This window comes from Drosophila grimshawi, unplaced genomic scaffold (assembly GCF_018153295.1).
Source record: "Drosophila grimshawi isolate 15287-2541.00 unplaced genomic scaffold, ASM1815329v1 contig_1377, whole genome shotgun sequence".
NCBI lineage: Eukaryota > Metazoa > Arthropoda > Insecta > Diptera > Drosophilidae > Drosophila > Drosophila grimshawi.
The window spans coordinates 14,767,133-14,785,605 of NW_025062900.1; the positions used below are offsets into that span (position 1 = coordinate 14,767,133).

The following is an 18,473-nucleotide window of genomic DNA, read 5'->3' on the forward strand; positions in this document are numbered from 1 at the left end:
AGCTTGAACAGTCTGTTGGCCATGTTATGCCAGACTAGTTACATTTGCTGTTGTTGTTGTTGTTGCTGTTTGTCGTAGTTGTTTGCTGGTGTTGCAGCAACGCATTGCATCGAAGTCAGGTGCCTTAAAGTCGAGTCTCTTTAATGTACTGGTCGCAAATTAATCAAAGTTCATCAAAAATAGTCCATTCGCTTAGTTAATGTTGAGAGATTCGCAGTCCGCTGATTGAAATAAATTAAGTGGATTTTAAATTAATTTTTATTAGCTGCTGTCGCTGTGCCACACAGTGTTTGGCATCCGACAAAGCCGCAGGCATGACCAGGTGCTGTTGCCCACTCCGGCCACGCCCAATTGTGGAGCACTGTTGCATACTTTTAGGTGGCATACACAAGGCTACATTTTTGCACAAATATTTGCACAACTGAATTTTTGATTTATGCCCCGCGCAACATGACCCAAATTTTTCTGGTTACTAACTAATTAAAAGCGAAAAGTTGACAACATTCTCCAGTTAAAATTTCTACAAACGAGCAAATCAAATTTTTTTTTATTATTTTTCACTCGATGCTTTTATAGTCCTATGATTTATAGCGCATGTTTGCCGTAAAAGTTATGACCGCAGCAGAAATTAATGAAAATTCAATCAAAGTTCGCGCCACTCAACACGGGCGTTTGTGTAATGAGCGGGTCAGAGGCGGGGGCAGGCAAAATTCAACGCTTGCAACATATGCCCAGCTGTGGCACAGCGGTCTCGAAAGCCCTCCACTTGCGTGATTGTCTTGCTGACCTTAATGAAGATTAATTTAAAACAAGAGCTGCCCGGTGCTATGCTCTGCCTTCAGCCGCTTCATCTTGTTCTCTTTTATAAAATAAAGAAAATAAAACTCTGCTCTTGATAACAAACTAACAAAGACAAGGGCAACATACGATACGCATCGAGCCCAGAATGTCTGTGATGGAGATGACAACAATGCTTTGTGTGCTGGGCGTAAAGAATCAAAGAAACAATTTAATAAAACTTAGATTTCTAGTGCGACATATAATTGACAATAGACCCCGTACAATGTGAGATATATGTATATATATATATGGAGCCTAAGCAATGATGAACACTGAATGCCCCATTTAAAATAAGTCAAAAGATACTTATGAGGGTAGGAGTAAAAAAAAGCAGCAAATTGATACAGTTTTAGGGAATTAGCTCTTAAAAAATAATCAAAAATAGAAGAAGACTTAAGAGAAATATGAAATATGTGAATTAACTTTCTTACATCTATAAAAAATAAGTTAAATAAATGCTTGAAGAGAAACACAAAAACACAGTTCCAGCTAATGAACTTTGCTCAGTGAAACTAAATATAAAATTTGAATAATTTAACAAAATCATCGAACAACTGCTACTTGTGCCACTTGATTTCGATGATATCGTGGGTAATTAATTTATTAAACCATTTTCCCTATGCGACGCAGGCCGGGCACACCTCGGGGGGTGCACGCGTCCACATGAAGCGAGTTTCGAAATCTTTTACTGGTCCCTTTGCCTACCAGATCATATGTATACATAGGTGGGGGGTCCCGCTCAATTCAGCTTCATTAATTAGTAAAGAAAACCCGAAGAAACCTTTAGAAATACTAGGTGGAGTGGCTGTTATTCTGCCTACACAATGTGTAGCGCATTATTATAATTTCAGCTGCCTACTGACTAACTATATCCAATTCAATTCGTTTATCTGATTTTTTCTCAAGTGGTAGGACTGATCCGCATATATGTATGCAGATAAACAGTACAAATCTAAATCGTCTAAAGCGGGGAAACAGCGAAATAGTTAATCGACAACTGATCACCATCAAATTTGTGTAAACAAAAATGCTTGAGAGGCTGTGTGCGGCATTTTTTGGTTATTTTTCTTGAGTTTGTTATTTTCTTTTTTACATTCAATATTTCTTCCACCTGGCTGTTTGTATCTGTTTGTTTCTTTAATTTACATATTTTTTGAGATTATTTTAAAATGAATCCAATTAGAAAATTAATTGAAAATGGGCATTCACTATCTTAATTACATTGAATTCCTCTAAAGGAATTTCAAATTTTTTCACTTACATTTTATATATGCATTTGACATATAAAAATGTGTGTAGTTAATTAGTTTAGGACATAGACTATTAATAGAAGATTGAGTTACTGCAATATTAATAATTAAATTGAACAATAAATTTAATATTTGGCAGCTGATGTAAATTGAAGTTGTTTATTTAAAATAGAAGATGTAGTTTTAGATGTGCTCAGACCTTAGTCATTTTTAAGTCGATACACAATACACATATAAATTTTTATCTGCATGTTGTTCTTTTTGTTTCAAACATTTTTATGTGCTACAAGAGAACGACAAGAGCAGCAACGAGCAACATTATAAGACTACGCAGAGACTATAGAAAGAGCTGCAGGGCCCCAACTCAACTTGCATATAAATTTGTAAATCGATTTTGAAAACTAACAAAACAACTTGCCAAAATAAAAAAGAAAACAAGAAAAAATAAAAATAAAAAGGAAACAGACGAAAGGCAAAACCAAAACGTTATTAATAAACAAAAATGATTTATGTGTCTGCAGTGGTCGACAATGGAGGCTGAGAACTCGCCAAACTCTGGGAACTCTGGCAGCAAGCCGGGCTGCGAACAGCGTCTGCTATGCTCTGTGGTCAGTAACAAAACTGTAGCAGTCACTGCCCCGGCCACCAGCCGCCAGTTGGCCCGTTGTTATCTCGGGCCGTTAATCTAATCAATTGAGCTGACTTCAAGTCAAACAGCAGAGCAAGGCAGAACCGAACAGCACCCTCATAAACAGTGCTGAGCGGCGCCTGCGCAACAGGTATAAGACAATAGAGTGAGAGAGACAGAGACAGAGATAGATAGAGACCTGAAGGTCTTTTTCCGCACTTGTCTGTATGGGCATGGATCTGGATCTGGGTCTGTGGATTGGCAAATCTTGAGGCAACGTTCAGGGCGTGTGTATGACAAATGTTCTTTGATTTATTGACAGTTTCAAGTGGACGCAGTCGGCGTTCGCCTCAACGTTTGTCAACATGGCTAGTTGGTCACGTTCCTTGGTCGGCACTTCATAGACCTGAGGACCCAGGCACAGGCACAGGCACAGTCACAGGCACAGGCACAGGCACAGGCATTGGCACAAGCACTGGCACAGTCACGCCACCTGCTGTGCGAACGCTGCAAACATTTAAAAATAGCACACGAAATGTGCTAGGGCACATCAAAGTATAAAATGCGCCAAACATTGTTCGATATTTACAGTTATTTTTTTTGTATTTTCTTCTTCTTTTATTTGTGCTTTTCGCCTGTAACCGGAGTAGCCTACAAAGCGCGGAAACCACCCAACATACGTCAACCCAAAATACATTGCTTCCGCAGTTGAGTGCCGATTCCATGTATTTATTTTGCCCTAGCATTGGGTATTGTCCTGATGTCTTGCATAACGACCTGTAGATCTGACAATGCTTAAAGTCTACAAATTGGTCACTTCAATAGATTTGCGAGTCGATACAGCCGTGTCTCTAAGTCTCACAATTTTATAGAAATTTTTTTTTTTTAAATAAGGCAGAGCTGTGTTTATTCATCATATCTGCCATAGGACATATTGCCTTCTTTTTGGCTTTAAGTTTATTTATTTATGCAATTTCAGGGCATATAATATTCGGCTTGACAAAAATAGCTGTGTTGTGTTGTCTCTGATTCTATTTTTTTTTACATTTTTTTTGATTTCCCTCCCAATTTTTGTTGCAGGTGTCGCCTGCATGCACACTTGACATAATATTGTTGCCAGTTGGCGGCACATTTCATTTCAGTTTGGAATTTATTGTGCGCCCTCGGTGATTTCTATATAATTTAATTGCCGTTTGTGTGGGCGGGCATTCGTTTATGGTTTCTTTATGCTCGCATTCGAACTGGGCTATTTTTTTTTCTAATTTATGGTAATGGCATTGCGAAGTGAAGGAGTTGAACCATGCATGTAAGATGAATGCATCCTAAAAAGCAAATAATGTAGACAATAGTGGGAGGTAATTACTAGCCTAAAGCATTTCAAATATTATACAAATACAAATAAATTTGTACATATACTTAATTATATTTATTGACTTAATATTATGACTTGCAATACTTATCTCCAAACTGAGTGTTAAAGTTAGTTTTTCCTCTCATTTTTTTGAATTTATAGTAGAACATTTTGATTGAATTCGATTTGGTTTGGGATCTTTGGATATAATGTTCATTTTTATTGGCCATTTTGATTGGTTGCTTTTAGTTTTTTATGAGCGCAGCTATCATAAATGGCAGAGCAAACTCTATAAAGTTGGCGAAATACTTTTCATATCTCAAACTGTAACATTCAGCACTCAATCAACAATCTATCCAGCGCATCAGTCAAGCAAACAGTGGAGCGAAGCGAAATCACGGCCAAAGCGCTGGGACAACAAAAAAACGAAAGCACTAAACAAAGTCAACATAACCTCAATTCGCCTTTAATGGCATAAACTTGGCAGGCTAAATACAATATAATATGGCGACGTGCAAACTTAGCCAGACGGAGAGAGAGAGAGAGACAGTGTGTGTGAGAGAGAGAGAGAGGGAGAGAGACAGTGGGATAGACACAAAATGGGCAGAGACAGAAAGAAACTAATCAAGCTGAACTACAATAAGGACGTAAAACAACAAAAGCATGGACATAACAAATAGAAAAATAGAAAATTATGATGGAAAATTATGAGTTAAGATAGCGACGTTGTCGACGTTAACGTGAACGAAAGTCATTTGTAAAAACGAAAGAGACAACAACAACAGCAAAACCAGGCAAGCAGGCAACGGGGCCAAGCGGTTGCTTTGGTCAGTCGTGGTCATTATTGCTGGAAAATTTGTACTCCCATATTAATAATAAATACATTTACATATATATTCAACATTCTTTGTGTGCCTGTGACAAACACGAAGTCATTGAAAATGGGCGAAATTAAACGGACACGCAAATTGTTCATTTTTCATCGGGCAGACAGTGGTTCATCATCAAGATTGTGTTCACTATTAGTAAGATAATAGCGCAACAGCCGGTTGACTTTTCGATTTTTCCGACTTTTCCGTATAGAAAAACTGAATATTTCATAAAATAGATTTTCATTTTGATTATAAATAGTTATAACCAATAAGCTCTTGATAAATAAAAATAATGTTTTGAAAGTTACTGAAAAATGCCGTTATTGAATATGGTTTTCTTATCACAAAATGTTTGAAACTAAGAAAATTGTCTGAAATGTGAATTTATTTATTTATTTAAATTTAGTTATTAATATTTGATATTGTTTGCTTTCACTTGCTTTCTATTTATTGCTGTCGTTTTGAAGAGCTTTGTGACCATATTTACAATAGTAAAAATAAATAAATATTTACTTTTGTGATATTAAAATTAAAAAGTCTGGTAAATTTAAAATTTACAAATTTCTCTATTAGGTAAAGATTTATTTTGTCTGCTATTTGCAATCACATGGTTTCATGTGAATAAATTTTTCAAATAATAACTAAACTATTTCATATATTTCGGTAAACCGCACAGCAAAATCAATATTGAAATTCAAACAGGAAATTGAGGTTAAAGTTAACAGCAAAAGTCTCTAATCTCGCTATAAAACAAAGTCAAGCACTCTCAAAGCGATTAATTTGAATAATTTCTAGCAGTTAAATCCCATTCTCCAAACTTGTTGTTAACTTTAAACTTCTACTGATCTCAGCGAGTGACAAAAACCAGAAAAATGAGTCTGTTTTTTATGCATATCCTGAACGAGAATCTGTGCCCCAACCCCAGCGCGAACTTCAACTCCAACTCGAAACAAAATCCGAACCCATTGCCTTCCCGCACCACCGCCAGTGGCAGAAATGGGATTTTCAAACATATCGCATATACAAAATGCAAACATGTCTGGCAAACACAAATCCCATAAATGTTTTGAGTCCCCCAACCTGCCTCCCTCTGAGCCGTGGGATGCTTGGAGTAGTGATAAAAACTTGCAAAAAATATTTTCATATGTGAAAATGTGTAAAGTGTAAAAGTTTCTACCGTTTGCAGCGCGCTGTTCGCCTTTTTGTTATTTCCTATTTCCACATTGTGTTTGGGTTTTGTGTATTTCTGTTTGGACTGTCTGACTGTCTGTGCATTCGTTTGTTTGTCTATCTGTTTGTCTGTCTGTCTGTCTGTCTGTCTGTCTGTCTATCTGTCTGTCGCAGTGTGAGCATCAGGTGCTGTGGCAAAAGAAATTACAACAAATCCATTTGTGAAATTGCAAACCGAGACAAACCACGACCACGACCACGACGACCATCTCGGTTGATGATGACGCCTCCAACAGTAGCGCTTATCCGGTTGCCTTTGATGCTCCTCTCTGTTCCTCTCTGCTCCTCTTTGCTCCTCTTTCTCATTTCTTTTACTCGCATACTCGAGCAGACTGCTCTTTTGCACTGGCACTGACAGCACTTGGAGGAGCACTTTAAGAGCGCTCGTCGATGTGTCCCGTCGGTGCTAACCAATTACATGGCTGGCCACTGCCTCAGTCTAGGGGCTCCTCCTGTCATTATGCACTCAAAATCAAGATGGAAGGCGGCACTCGCTGCCTGTCATTTGCCTGGGCAAACATTCATCTTACTAAAGTTGGCCAGTCAGCAGGGCAACGACATTGCCTCCCAAAAATACCCACCCCATTCCACCACCCGTTCTAGCTGCTGTAGCTCGAAGAGCTCCTTGCCAGCGTCGAGACATTCATCAATTTGTTAAGCGAAGCCGAGCAAAAAAGCGAAATTGAAACGAACATTTTTCGTGCTGCCGCTGCAGCTTGCATATAAATTTGGAAAAATAAGTGCAGCTCTGGTGCTACAGCTCCAGGCTGGCAGCTACTACCAGCACTTAGCTATCAGCTCCTAGCACCAGGACAGCAAACTACACACGTCAAATTTCAAACAAGTTCGGCCGCCGCAGGACATGCAACAAACGGTAGCAGCCAGCACCAAACGACCGTGTCCGTATCCCGGTGCTCGGTCTGCATAAAAACTCTGCCACCGGAGTTTCAACGCCAGTGATGCCAATTTCGCATTTTTCGCCTTGACGCTGGCTTCCTTAAGAGTCAGATAGAAAGCGAAGTTCAATTCAAATTGTGGCAGTTTTCGCTTTTGGTTTTCAGTTTCAAAAACATGCTCACTACGAAATATTTAAGATTACTTTTTATGAAAATTGAAATACATTATCTCAAAAATCAAACAGATTATACTGCTGGGAATAGAGGGTTTTGCAGTCGCTGATTATTTTCGAAATAAGTTGTACAATGAATACATAGATATCTAAATACATTGAAATCTACAAAATCGAATTCTTCGGAGACTCTGTTCTGTTACTTCCTTCTAAAACTGGCTATTTCTGATTCTCCAAAGTGGGCAACACTGTTCTAAGCACGCAGACAGTTGGTTTTGGGCCAGAGGGCAGCAGGTGGGCGGTCAGCATTTTTTCTCCTCTTTGTTATTGTAAGCGCTTTCTGCTCCCCTCTTAATTTGAGGGAGTGAAGAGTCGTGCAGAGCGCAGCAAAGCAACAATGAAATAGGCAACGTCTGAAATAAGGGAATGCATCCACTATTTCTACTTACCTTTACTATCTGCTATCACAAATCGGGATGGTCTGGCTAAAATATGCCTCAGCTTAAACGCCAATTTCAAAAGTCTGCAAAGTTTGTGAAAAACGGCCGAGCAAATGCGCAAATATATGTGTTTAATATTATGTCGAAAAATAGAGAAAACTGTATAAAATATAAGCAAACTTTCTCAAGTAAAACATTCGAAGTCTATGCCAGTTTCTGGAATAGACTTTTCGTTGTATTTGATAACCTATTAATATTTAAAGTAAACATTAAAACTGAAAAACTTTCATATTAATTCAAATATTGCCAAAGCTTGTCACAAGAATGAATTTTCTTCATTTCTGCCAATCGTTTGCAAAAATGTAAAAAAAAAATTGTTGTTCAATTTGTGGTAAGCAACAAAATTGTCTTTTTACTGAATTTAAATACAAAGTATTTTTGATGGAAACGTGTTTTGTTTGAGTATGAAAAAGAAATGTATTTTGTAGAAACTATGCGCAACAATTTATAAAGCTTACATCGTTTTGGGCTCTGCAAGTTTTGAGCCTGAAACAATAAATGCAGCTGCAGCTCGAATAGAAAAACTTTGGGTCTCTCCAGACCTCAAAGGAGTTTTCGCCCATTCGTTGGCTACCTGCTGCCGTGTTGTTGGCAGAATGAGAAAGAGTGAGAGAGAGAAAGGCAAAGAGAAAGAGAGGGAGAGAGAGTGAAGAAGCAAGAGGAGCACACGTTAGTTTGGGGAATTGCAAATAAATATTTCAACTGCAGTTGCAGATTATTTTACTGTTGCGACTGCTCTGCAACTGCGAATGCGAATTCACCAAATGTTGAACCAACAAAAATAGTAAAACTTCACCGAACAAAAAAAAAATAAATATATATATATATATATATATGCATATAAAATAGAACGCGAGGAGCGGACCAAACAATGCCAAAACTGCTGAGACGAGGAGAAACAGTGAAGCACAGAAATAGAGAAACAACTTAGCTTAGATTTCTCCGGGGAACTATGATAAAGTGCGCACCATGGCAAATGGCATAATGAAGACAAATAGAAAGGAGAGTTTCTGGTTTTGTTTGCTGGCCGTGGCTTTACTTGGCTTTTGCCTTATATAATTTCAATTTATTTGCCTTCGATTCTCAACTGTGGTCAACTTGTACATTCATGTTCACTTTCGATTCTGATTGTAGTTCTTCAAGTAGATACCGGCGATTGCCTCCTGGAAGCGCCTTCGTCGCTTGTCCTGTATCAAAAATGACAGCAAATTTTTGGTGCTCAGGCCTCGACTAGCCTGTCGCTCCAGCAGGGCCAGCTCATCATCGGATGCAATGCCGTCAAATGGATACTCATCGCCGTCATATGGAGCCGGTGCCGGTGCCAGTGCCGGTGCCGGTTTGGCAATTGCTGCAGTTGCGCCTGCTGCCTCCGGCTCATAGCTCGGTAAATTGATCTCATCGAAATTTTCATCCGCAATGCTGCCTTGCAGTAACTCAACAACGGGAATCACATTGTGACGATAGCCAATGTTTCGGGGTGCGCTTCTGCGTCCGCCTCCGCCTGCGCCAGCATCAGTGGCAGCTGGAGCAGCACCTTGGAAACTCAAATTCTGTGCATTGTTAGGGTTAACAATGACGATCGATCCGCTACCGTTCAGATATTCACCAAGTCCAGGAAACTGGAAAGGTGGACGGCGTGGTGGTGCCACTCCTGGATAAGGATAGTAGTCAGGCCAGTAGGAAGGACTATGCTGGTGCCTGTCACTATTTTGGTTGGGTTGCACAATAATAATGGGCGGCTGCTGATTATCATTCCCACGTCTATTCCAGCCAATGAAGCGTGGCTGAATTCCAGTTAGTACTGTGTGTATATGAAATAAAGATGATTATTATATGTATACAAAGTTCAAATAGAAATCAAGTCATAAAGTCCAATCTAAAGCTGATCAACATAATTTGAACATATTTACAACCAAAATAGATCGAAATTCAATTCAATTGTAAATGTTTGTTGTCTTAGGAAATGTTTTTGTAAATTGAGCTGCATTCAACAATGAACTAAATTGGCAAAGTTTAGTTTAATAAGCAGATCTGAGCTGTTACAAAAGTTTTTTTTTCGAATTATTCCCAAGTTGCTTTTGCTTACCCGCATTGCGCGTTAAGGCCTCCCCTGAACTGATTTTAGCCCCAGAGGTTAAGGCCACACAGGCTGTGAAGAACAGCAAGAGTGGAATACAATTCTTGAACATCTTGGATACTTGAGTGGATGAAGACTGTGCTCCAAGTGTCGATCATCAGTGGCTTATATAGTAGCACCTGTAATTGTAACCATCCAAGTTCTGCCTGCTATCGCTTAGTTCACGATTTAAGTGATGGCATTTCGCTGAAATTTCACTCTAGTGTCAAGTGCTAATTTAATAGATGATCTATTGAGTGGGATTGCTTGTTAATATTATCGCCTCGTAAATCAATTTCAAAGCATTGCTGTTGCTCGTTCTGCCCAGTTGTCTGTTTATTGCAATCGTAAAATGTTCGAAACTGGACTGTCTCAATAGTTTTGTTCGTTTAGCGCGATTTTCTTTGACCGAGTTTATGTTTATGTTTTGCATTTGCCTTAGCCGCTTTCATGATCGATTTAGCATTAAGTTGATAGTACCCAGCAGACTACTTTTAGACGGCTGTCTGCCCCGGGCCAATAGCGGGCGCTAATTTGTTTAGTTTACGAGCAGATCAGATATTTAATGCCTGCACTTGTGGGTCGCATGGATAATTTGCAGGCCTGCCAAAGGCCGTTGCCCTCAGCGATGAGTTTTGTACATTGAACTTGAACATTGAAATCCGTAAAATACTAATGGAAACTCGGCGGATTTAAGTGGTAGTTAAAAGGGCAGCAGATGGTAATCGAATAAATAAGGTGCGAAATTATCTCAAATAAAAGCTTTTTGACGAAGAAGTGTAAATATTGGAGAATCTCTCAACATTGTTTGATTGTATTTAAAATAAAACTATCACGACCAGATCTTCTGTTCTCATTTCCCAAGAATTTCTCGTGAAATCCTTACTGCTTCATTCTGTAAAAAGACAAATTGTTTACCAGAAGTAAAGTGAATTCATAAGTTTTAATATTCCATTAAGAGAAAGTCTTTGGATTGCACTTAAGTCTCCACTTTTATTTGTAATTATTCTTACTAACAAATTCACCTATAGAATATAAATTGTTTATTTAAAATATTTTCTAAGATCTTCCTGTGCTTCAATCTTTAACAATTTTATTGTTAAAGTTGGCCAATCATCGCATGTTTCTCCGATGCGTCCCATATCAATTTCCTTGTACGTTATCCCTACAATAAATCCATTTCCTTTCTTACGGCTGAGCAAATACCAACTTATGTGCTGGCAACATACAAAAGCCTGCCAAACTAAAAAGTAAATGGCAAACAGCAAATAATATCAAACAATATCCGTTGGCATATACGAGTAATAAAAGTGAAAGTCGCAACCATCGTTGCTGCTGCTGTTGCTGCTCCTGCTGCTGTTATCCTTTGCAATCAGAAACCATAGCCAACAATAAATCCTAGATACACAACAAGAAGTACAGCAGTCACATGAGGTAAATATTATTTAAAAAACCGAAACACGTAGGCAACACAAAGTACAAATCGCACTCAATCAAAATCACCTCGAGACCACACCACATTACAAACCAGCGAAAGCTTAAAAGATGAAATACACGTGAAGCAAAAAAAAAAAAAGTAGGAGAACTGAAGGACTGGGTGAAAATGGAGATTTTAGCTGGATGAGGATTCCTCCTCTATTTTTCTGTCTGCCGTAAGCAAAAATAAATAAGAAGTGAGCAAAAAATAGATGGCAACAATTGGGGCAAAGACAAATTCAACATTGAAACTGCCATGTACGAGGATTTAACAGATTTAAATTCTATTTGGCAAACGCAACAAGGATTTTTGTGAGAGCACATCCGCCTCGTGGGTGGCCCGCACGAGACACATCTCGAGGGCTGTCATTTAATGTTGACCAAAGGCTTTCTCGTTTTGTTTTGGTAGTTCTGTGTGTGGCCTAAATAGCTTGCCTCGTCATGTGGCAAAGTTGTAGCTTTGCTGAGCTGCTGCTGCTGCTGCTGCTGCTGCTGCTGCTGCTTCATAGTGGCCTAGCCACTTAGCCCATATTAAGAGGCGTCTCCTCTTGTAGCAGGCCATGTGCAAATATTTATCGATTGGCATGACAATCCAATTCGTTGTGCTCAAAACTACGGGCGCAATGTGACCAAGCTGCCCCTTTTGAGGTGCCAAGCCATAGAAATAGTAAGAGAAGGAGCAATTTCCTATTTTGCGATATTAAATGAAAAATCAGCACATGCACAGCACCTGAGCGTCCAACCATCCGGTCGTGTCCTATCCCCTCTTTTTTCCATGTATGTTTGTGTGCCAGCATTTTTACGCAAATTGGCAGTTAAGATAGATTGGCCAACGACTGAACAAGTGGGTGTTCTCGAGAACCTCACCTCAATTGGGCTCCCAGCAACTGCAACAGTCGCAACAGCAGCAGCAGCAGCAGCAGCAGCAACTCGACTAACAAGTGTTTTTGTGGTAGAGTCAGGTAGTAACTGTGCTTTCAGTCTGGGTCTTAATTAAAGCTGTTGTGGCTGCATTCAGCACCGAACGTGTTAATCTGCTGAAAAGTGGAGGCGGGCATAGCAGGTCTTCTATCTGGACTATTCTGGTTCAAGTGAGATAAAACTATGAAATGCAATAGACTGCTCGCCAAGTAGCTTAACCGGGGCTTAAGCAACATATACAACTTCCAAGTACAACTGAATTAAAACTAAAATTAGAGTTACAAATATAAAAACAACAAATTATTTTACTTATGGCCATCTAATGATAAAGCCAACCATAAATAAAAGGGAATGATTAGATAAGAACTGAGAGCTTGAGAGAATATCATTGATCACTATTCTCGCATTATGGTAGTATTTCTTAAAATCTTTTCCCATAGCAGCTTTGACACATTTGTTTGCCTGTGCAGCTGCTGCTTGAGTGGCATTTGCTGCTTTTAGAAAAGGCATTTCCAGCTATTTCCGGCGCGTTACGTATGTGCGTCTGTGTTTTGTGTCGCGTTGCCATTAGGCATCCGCCACTGGGCAGCAGCAGGACGCCGCTGGCCGAGAGCCTCCAAGCAGTAGTAGCAGCAGTAGCAGCAGCGGCAGCAACAACAATAGCAGCAGCTCTCAGCTGCCACTCAGCACAAATTTTCGGCAGCATGCTTTTCCGGTTTGGCAACGCAGCAGCAGTAGCAGCGCGGCCTGTGAGTCTTGCTGGTTGCTCCTCCGTTGTGCTTCCTGCGCCTCAAGACCCATCAGCCAACATACTCCACCTACCCTCCACCCCCTCCCATCAACCTCTCAGGCTTACTCTAGTTCAATAAGGATTTCCGTTTCAATTCGTGCGCTGCGCCATTGTTGCTCTCAACATCGCCGTGGCAGTTGGCGTCGCAGTTGCTGCCTTTTGCTGGCGTTGTCCATTTTCGTTTATCGAATTTTTCACTTTGACGACCTTTGGACAGAGTCTGAACTTTTTACACTTTTAGCAACAATTTCCTTGGCGTTCGCCCCATTTTTGCCTTTTATTATTTATTTATTTATTTTTGTGCTGATTTCATGCGTTTGGCTTGCGACTTTTCGGCTGCTTTTTGTGCTTGATTTGCTTTCCAATTTTCAATGTGTCACTTTATGAGCGGGTCAATTAATCAAAAACCAAAAACAAAAATCGAAAGAAAAGGCAACCTGAAAAGAGCGTCAAGAAATTATTGCTTAAATAAGCGTGTTTCACTTCTTTTTTTTTTCGTTTTTTTTTGTGGAATACGGAGCGCTTGTGAAATGAAGCGACCACAGAATTGCTCTGAGTTGGCAATTCTGAAAAGTTTTTCACCCCTGCCACTTGCGTTTTTCTTATTGATTTTGTTTTTCATGCGTCATTTGGCTGGCAGCGTTTTGCATGCAACATACAAATTGCCACGCCTCAGCGGAGGCAGTAACGAAGATGGCGTCGGGGACAGTCTTGAGTGCATAATTTATAGAGAGCTACATTTAAAAAACAACAAATCAATTACTCGAGAGGCTGGCAACACAACCTTATCAAAGACTGACTCAACATCTGGGTGTGTGAGGGAGTGTGTGGGCGGGCACTGTGACAAAGACATCAACGCAGCCAGAGAAATTTATGTATTAAACGAAGATCTTCAAGTGATGCTCTTCTCTTTGTTTTAAATGTATTATAAGTCAAGATTCTAATTTGAATCTCCCATTACTTGTAACTGTAATGTAAAAATAGTAAAATATAAGAATAATTAATAGATATATATTATTCATCTCTGTAGCAATGACTTTCTAATAACGTCATTAGTCTTAAATCTCCTAATTTGTGTTCATTTCTTTGCAGTTTCTAATAATAAATCCATATCATACACCACACAAAATCATTACAAGCATAAATATTCCGACGATTAATCTTAATATGGTATCTTTTCGTGCAATAACAAGTCCAACTAGGAAACTGAGCTACCCAATCTGCAAGGAGCACATTTAACTCCATTCCGCAGCCACTTTCTTAGTCGCAATCTTCAAAGACAAATACAACATTCACATTTGCAATAGCATCTGGCAAGTGGAAAAAAAAAGCAAGAAATTTTTAAACACATCTCGTACAACAAGTCGTATGAGGAATGGGCCAAAAAGAAAGACCAAGACCAACACCAAAAACCCTAAGACAACGGCAAAGACAGAGACATCGTCGCTGTTGTCGCATTTCTTTTGCAAGTGTCAAGTGTCAACGCCAAAATGATTAGGTAGGCGTTTCCAACAACAACAATAACAGCAAAAGCAACAGCAACAGCAACAACAGCAACTAGTACTCTTGGCTGGGTTTGTAGGCGTGTTTCTTGTGTTTCTTGTACGACTCTGCCCCGAAAAGCTATTAAACAGCCTCGCCAAGCGACAAGCAGGCAAGGGGCAGGCAACCGGGACACGGATAGCAAAGGCAATGCTCCAATCCCCCTACATCCACGTCCCCGTTTTTACACTGTCAACGCCAGCTGCGGCCCGACATCAAAATTCCCTAGTTTGCAGTTCGCAGTTCCCAGGTCGCAACTTTAGCTGCAGCTGCAAGTTGCAACTTCAACTTCCATTTAGTGTTTTAGTTTACAGTCCTATTTTGATTTCGAAACATTATGACGACTGTTAAAGTTATAACTCCACGGCAAGCTCATTCAACTTGAAATTGAAATAATTTTTAGCCTTCTCTCTCTCTCTCTCTCTCTCTCTCTCTACTTCTCTCTTGCATACTCTACGTGGCTCTTTTGCGCTTTTTATGTCTTCATCATTCATATTTATGCGTTCCTTTTTTAATTTCGCTTAGCACTTGGCTCTTCCAACTAGTCTAGCGACTCCACCTACTCTATAAGGTGTCCATGGACTCGGCCCCAGACCGGCGGTATCTTTCCAGCCCCCATTGCGTGTGGGGGCGTGTATTATTGCCCCCTGGCCCTACTCGCCGCCTCGAGTCATTTTGACAGCTCTTCGGTGTGTGGTGTGTGGCTGTTAGTCAGTCAGTCAGTCGTCCGGCGAATCGTTCACATTTATGACTGTTAGGGCCAAAGGTTTTTGCGTTTTATGCGCTGAAATTGTTGTGCAAAAAGCAAACGATATGGCACCGGAATAGTAATACCAGCCCAGGTTGTTAAATGTAAGCACATCGGGCTAGCAGATGAACACGAAAATGCTTGTACGTTCTAAGGGAACTGAAACTTTATTCTGAGCGTTGGATAGTAAAACCAAATAAGTGGTATTTGTACTTTTCTTAATATTTTCGTAATTGTTATGATTGAATAACCGCAACTACCATTTAACTTGAAAAAAAGAAACGGAGAGTGAAATGCTTTGCTAGATGCTAGTTTTATAATGCACAAAGATATTTGTTCATTCTCTCTGGCTCAATATTTTCAATAAATAGGATGTGTATTTCTCTAATTTTGCAGGCTTTCTAACTATGCGGCAATATCAAAACTTCAACAAGGAGTTATCCGCCTATTAGCAGTGGAGTTAAGTTTACCCATATCGAATTATGTAAACTAATGTCTGACAATTTATGAGTCTAAGCTACTCACATTTCTCTTGACCAATCAGCTGAACATATACATAGCCAACCAGATGAAACCCCAATCACTTAAACATTCCCCCGTACACATTTCAGACACTTTTTTTGCAACCAGGCCTGGTTGCCGCATATCTCACGCCTAATCATCAAGTGCAATTCCAACGGCTCGACAAACCCACAACCTACGCAAAAAGCAAAAGCACTTCACACTCCCAGGCACAGGGCGATTATTATGTACCGGGCCCAGCGATGTTGAGGATGTGTATGATGGTGATTCAACTTTGCCATTTACATGGCTATAAAATTGAAGCCAGGCAGGGCGGCAAACGGAAAACTTTCGCTGGCTAAGCGAAAATTCCCAGAGCCATAATTTTTCACAAAACGCCTCTGACGCCGCATAATTGCAGCGTAATTTTTGCGCATTTAATTTCAACGTCTGGCCCTCTGGAGCTCGCCAAACCTTAACCTTAGCCAAGAAGTGCCAACAAACTGCAGCCGGTCATCGGATGCTCGGGGGAGTGTGAAATGTAACCGGCAGACAGAAGCAGACGCAACCAAAAGCGTTCAGTTGTTTACCATATTCGCATGTGACGATTTTTTCCTTTTCTATTTCTCTTACATGTTTTTTTTTTAAGTGTTGTCTCTACTTCCCAAAACGACCTCGGCCACGTAGACGACTTGTGCGACTTTTGTATTCAATTAACAAAAAACACAATGCAACATTTTGTGGGTACAACATTTTGCACTTTTTCTCTCTGCTCAGCACTTTCTGGAAGGCTTTAGTTGCTCTGATAAGCATAATAAACAACCACTAAGAAGTAACAATGTTTCAAACTGTTTTAAGTAAAATATATAATATAATCTATAAATTGTTATGGGCAGAGAATAGAACAGTTATATTTAATTTAAACCAAAATATTGTTGACAGAGACTACAATATTCGGCGCATTTTTGCTGATTTTATTTCTAGTTGTTCGCTTTTAATTTCCATGTGGCAAAAGTTGCGTCCATTATACAAAAATATTTTAGCTCCTTCCCTCGTCGTCGTCACTTTGCAGCATTTCAATGATAAAGTGTTTTTTGTGTTGCTGCCGCTGTCGCCTGCTACGAAAAATATATTAAAGAAAATGTTAAAAATGGCTAAAATGGGTTTTCTATTGTTCTGTGGCCGCTCGCTGCCTGCATTTTTCGCTGCAGTAAAAAAAATGGCTGGCAAAAAATTGTTTATTACATTTTTAGCTCTGCACAGAGGCGCACGGTAGAAAATTTATGCCCGACATTGAATGGTATGCAAGCCATGGATGGCCCCAGAGGAGTGGGTCGGCGGTGCTGCTGGGCCGGGCCAAGGGCAGCTGGTAGCCCTGACGCGGCGTCTTGGCTAAACATATATTTTTTTTTCGGTGGCAGGCGATGGCATTGAACTTTGCTGGGATGTCATTTCAGCTGGTTAGGAAATGAAAAGAATGCGTGTCGTGAATACATTAAAAATGCGACTTGCACAAGGTGATTGCAGTTAAAGTGCTAGACTGCGAAGAGCTTGTGAGAAAATATTCGGTATTTAATGATTTATTTAAGAATTCATTTCCATATGTCAGAGGTAAAGATCTAGGTTAGGTTTAAGACTAAAAGCTTCGCTTTAAATGTGCTATTTTTTATAGATAAGTAGTGAGTTCCAGCTCAACCTAAAATTGTATTTAATATGTAGTTCTATTATAAATAGAATTGAAGAAGTATTGCTTAATGTAAAACTGACTTTGTTATGACAATTCTTTTTTATCTGGCCATTTCTAGGACTTTAAGTATGTAATAGGGATTCCTGTCAAGTGAATAATATGCATATTTAAATATATGATTTAATTATTTTTTCCATATTTATTACTTCAATTAAAACCCAGACTGTAATTATATCTACAACTCCCTATGACTAATATACAATCGCAACTTTATCTTGTCCACAATTTACCCACATTACTTTATCTCTCTCTCACTCTCTCTCTCTCTCTCACTCAGTCGTCTCCCGCTATTCCCTCTTGCGTCGTTAGTCCCGCTTGAATTCCCACATAAAATATCCATAACATTAACCACAATTACTATGAAATTGTACACCCAGCGAAATTGCAGAGAGCGAAAAAAAATTGCCATTGCTTGTGTTGGTTTATTTTTTGTGTGGCTGTTGGAGATTTTGTTGGTGCTGTTGTTGCCGCCCACAAAAGTCCGAAATTAAAAAATGGCTAAAAAATATTTTTCTATTAATTTTCCAAGCTGTCCTTTTTTGTGCGCTGGCGTTGGCGTCGTCAGCATGTGTTGCATTTGGCAATTAAATGCCTGGCAACAACACGCAACACCAAAAGCAAAAAGAAAGCAAAATGCTCCAACAGAAAAATACAGCAACAACAACCACAACATCATCAACAACAACAACTTAGATTGCATTGCGGGTCTGCTGCTTTTGCTGTTGCCTGATGCCTGTTGGTAGCGTAATAATTTTTGACGCAGAGTTTCGCATCTTGAAGTGCAAATAAAATGCCGCTTTTTAGTGACTCAGTCGGCGGCAGTCGGGCCGGCAGTTTGGAGAGTGCGAAAATAATATGACCAGGCCGTAGGCAACGGTACTTCCACCATCAG

General features: G+C 39.7%; 2 protein-coding genes across 2 annotated transcripts in view; one reads left to right on the forward strand and one right to left on the reverse strand.

The window, feature by feature from the left end:
* Positions 1 to 18,473, forward strand: part of LOC6562682 (discoidin domain-containing receptor 2) — a 121,927-nt gene that overhangs the window by 10,771 nt on the left and 92,683 nt on the right. The gene's annotated exons all lie outside the window — the stretch shown is intronic.
* On the reverse strand, positions 8,853 to 9,929 carry LOC6561829. Its single transcript, XM_001988096.1, has 2 exons — positions 9,827 to 9,929; positions 8,853 to 9,541 (listed from the first exon to the last, which is right to left on the reverse strand). The coding sequence occupies exons 1-2, from the start codon at positions 9,927 to 9,929 to the stop codon at positions 8,853 to 8,855; spliced, it is 792 nt and encodes a 263-aa protein (XP_001988132.1).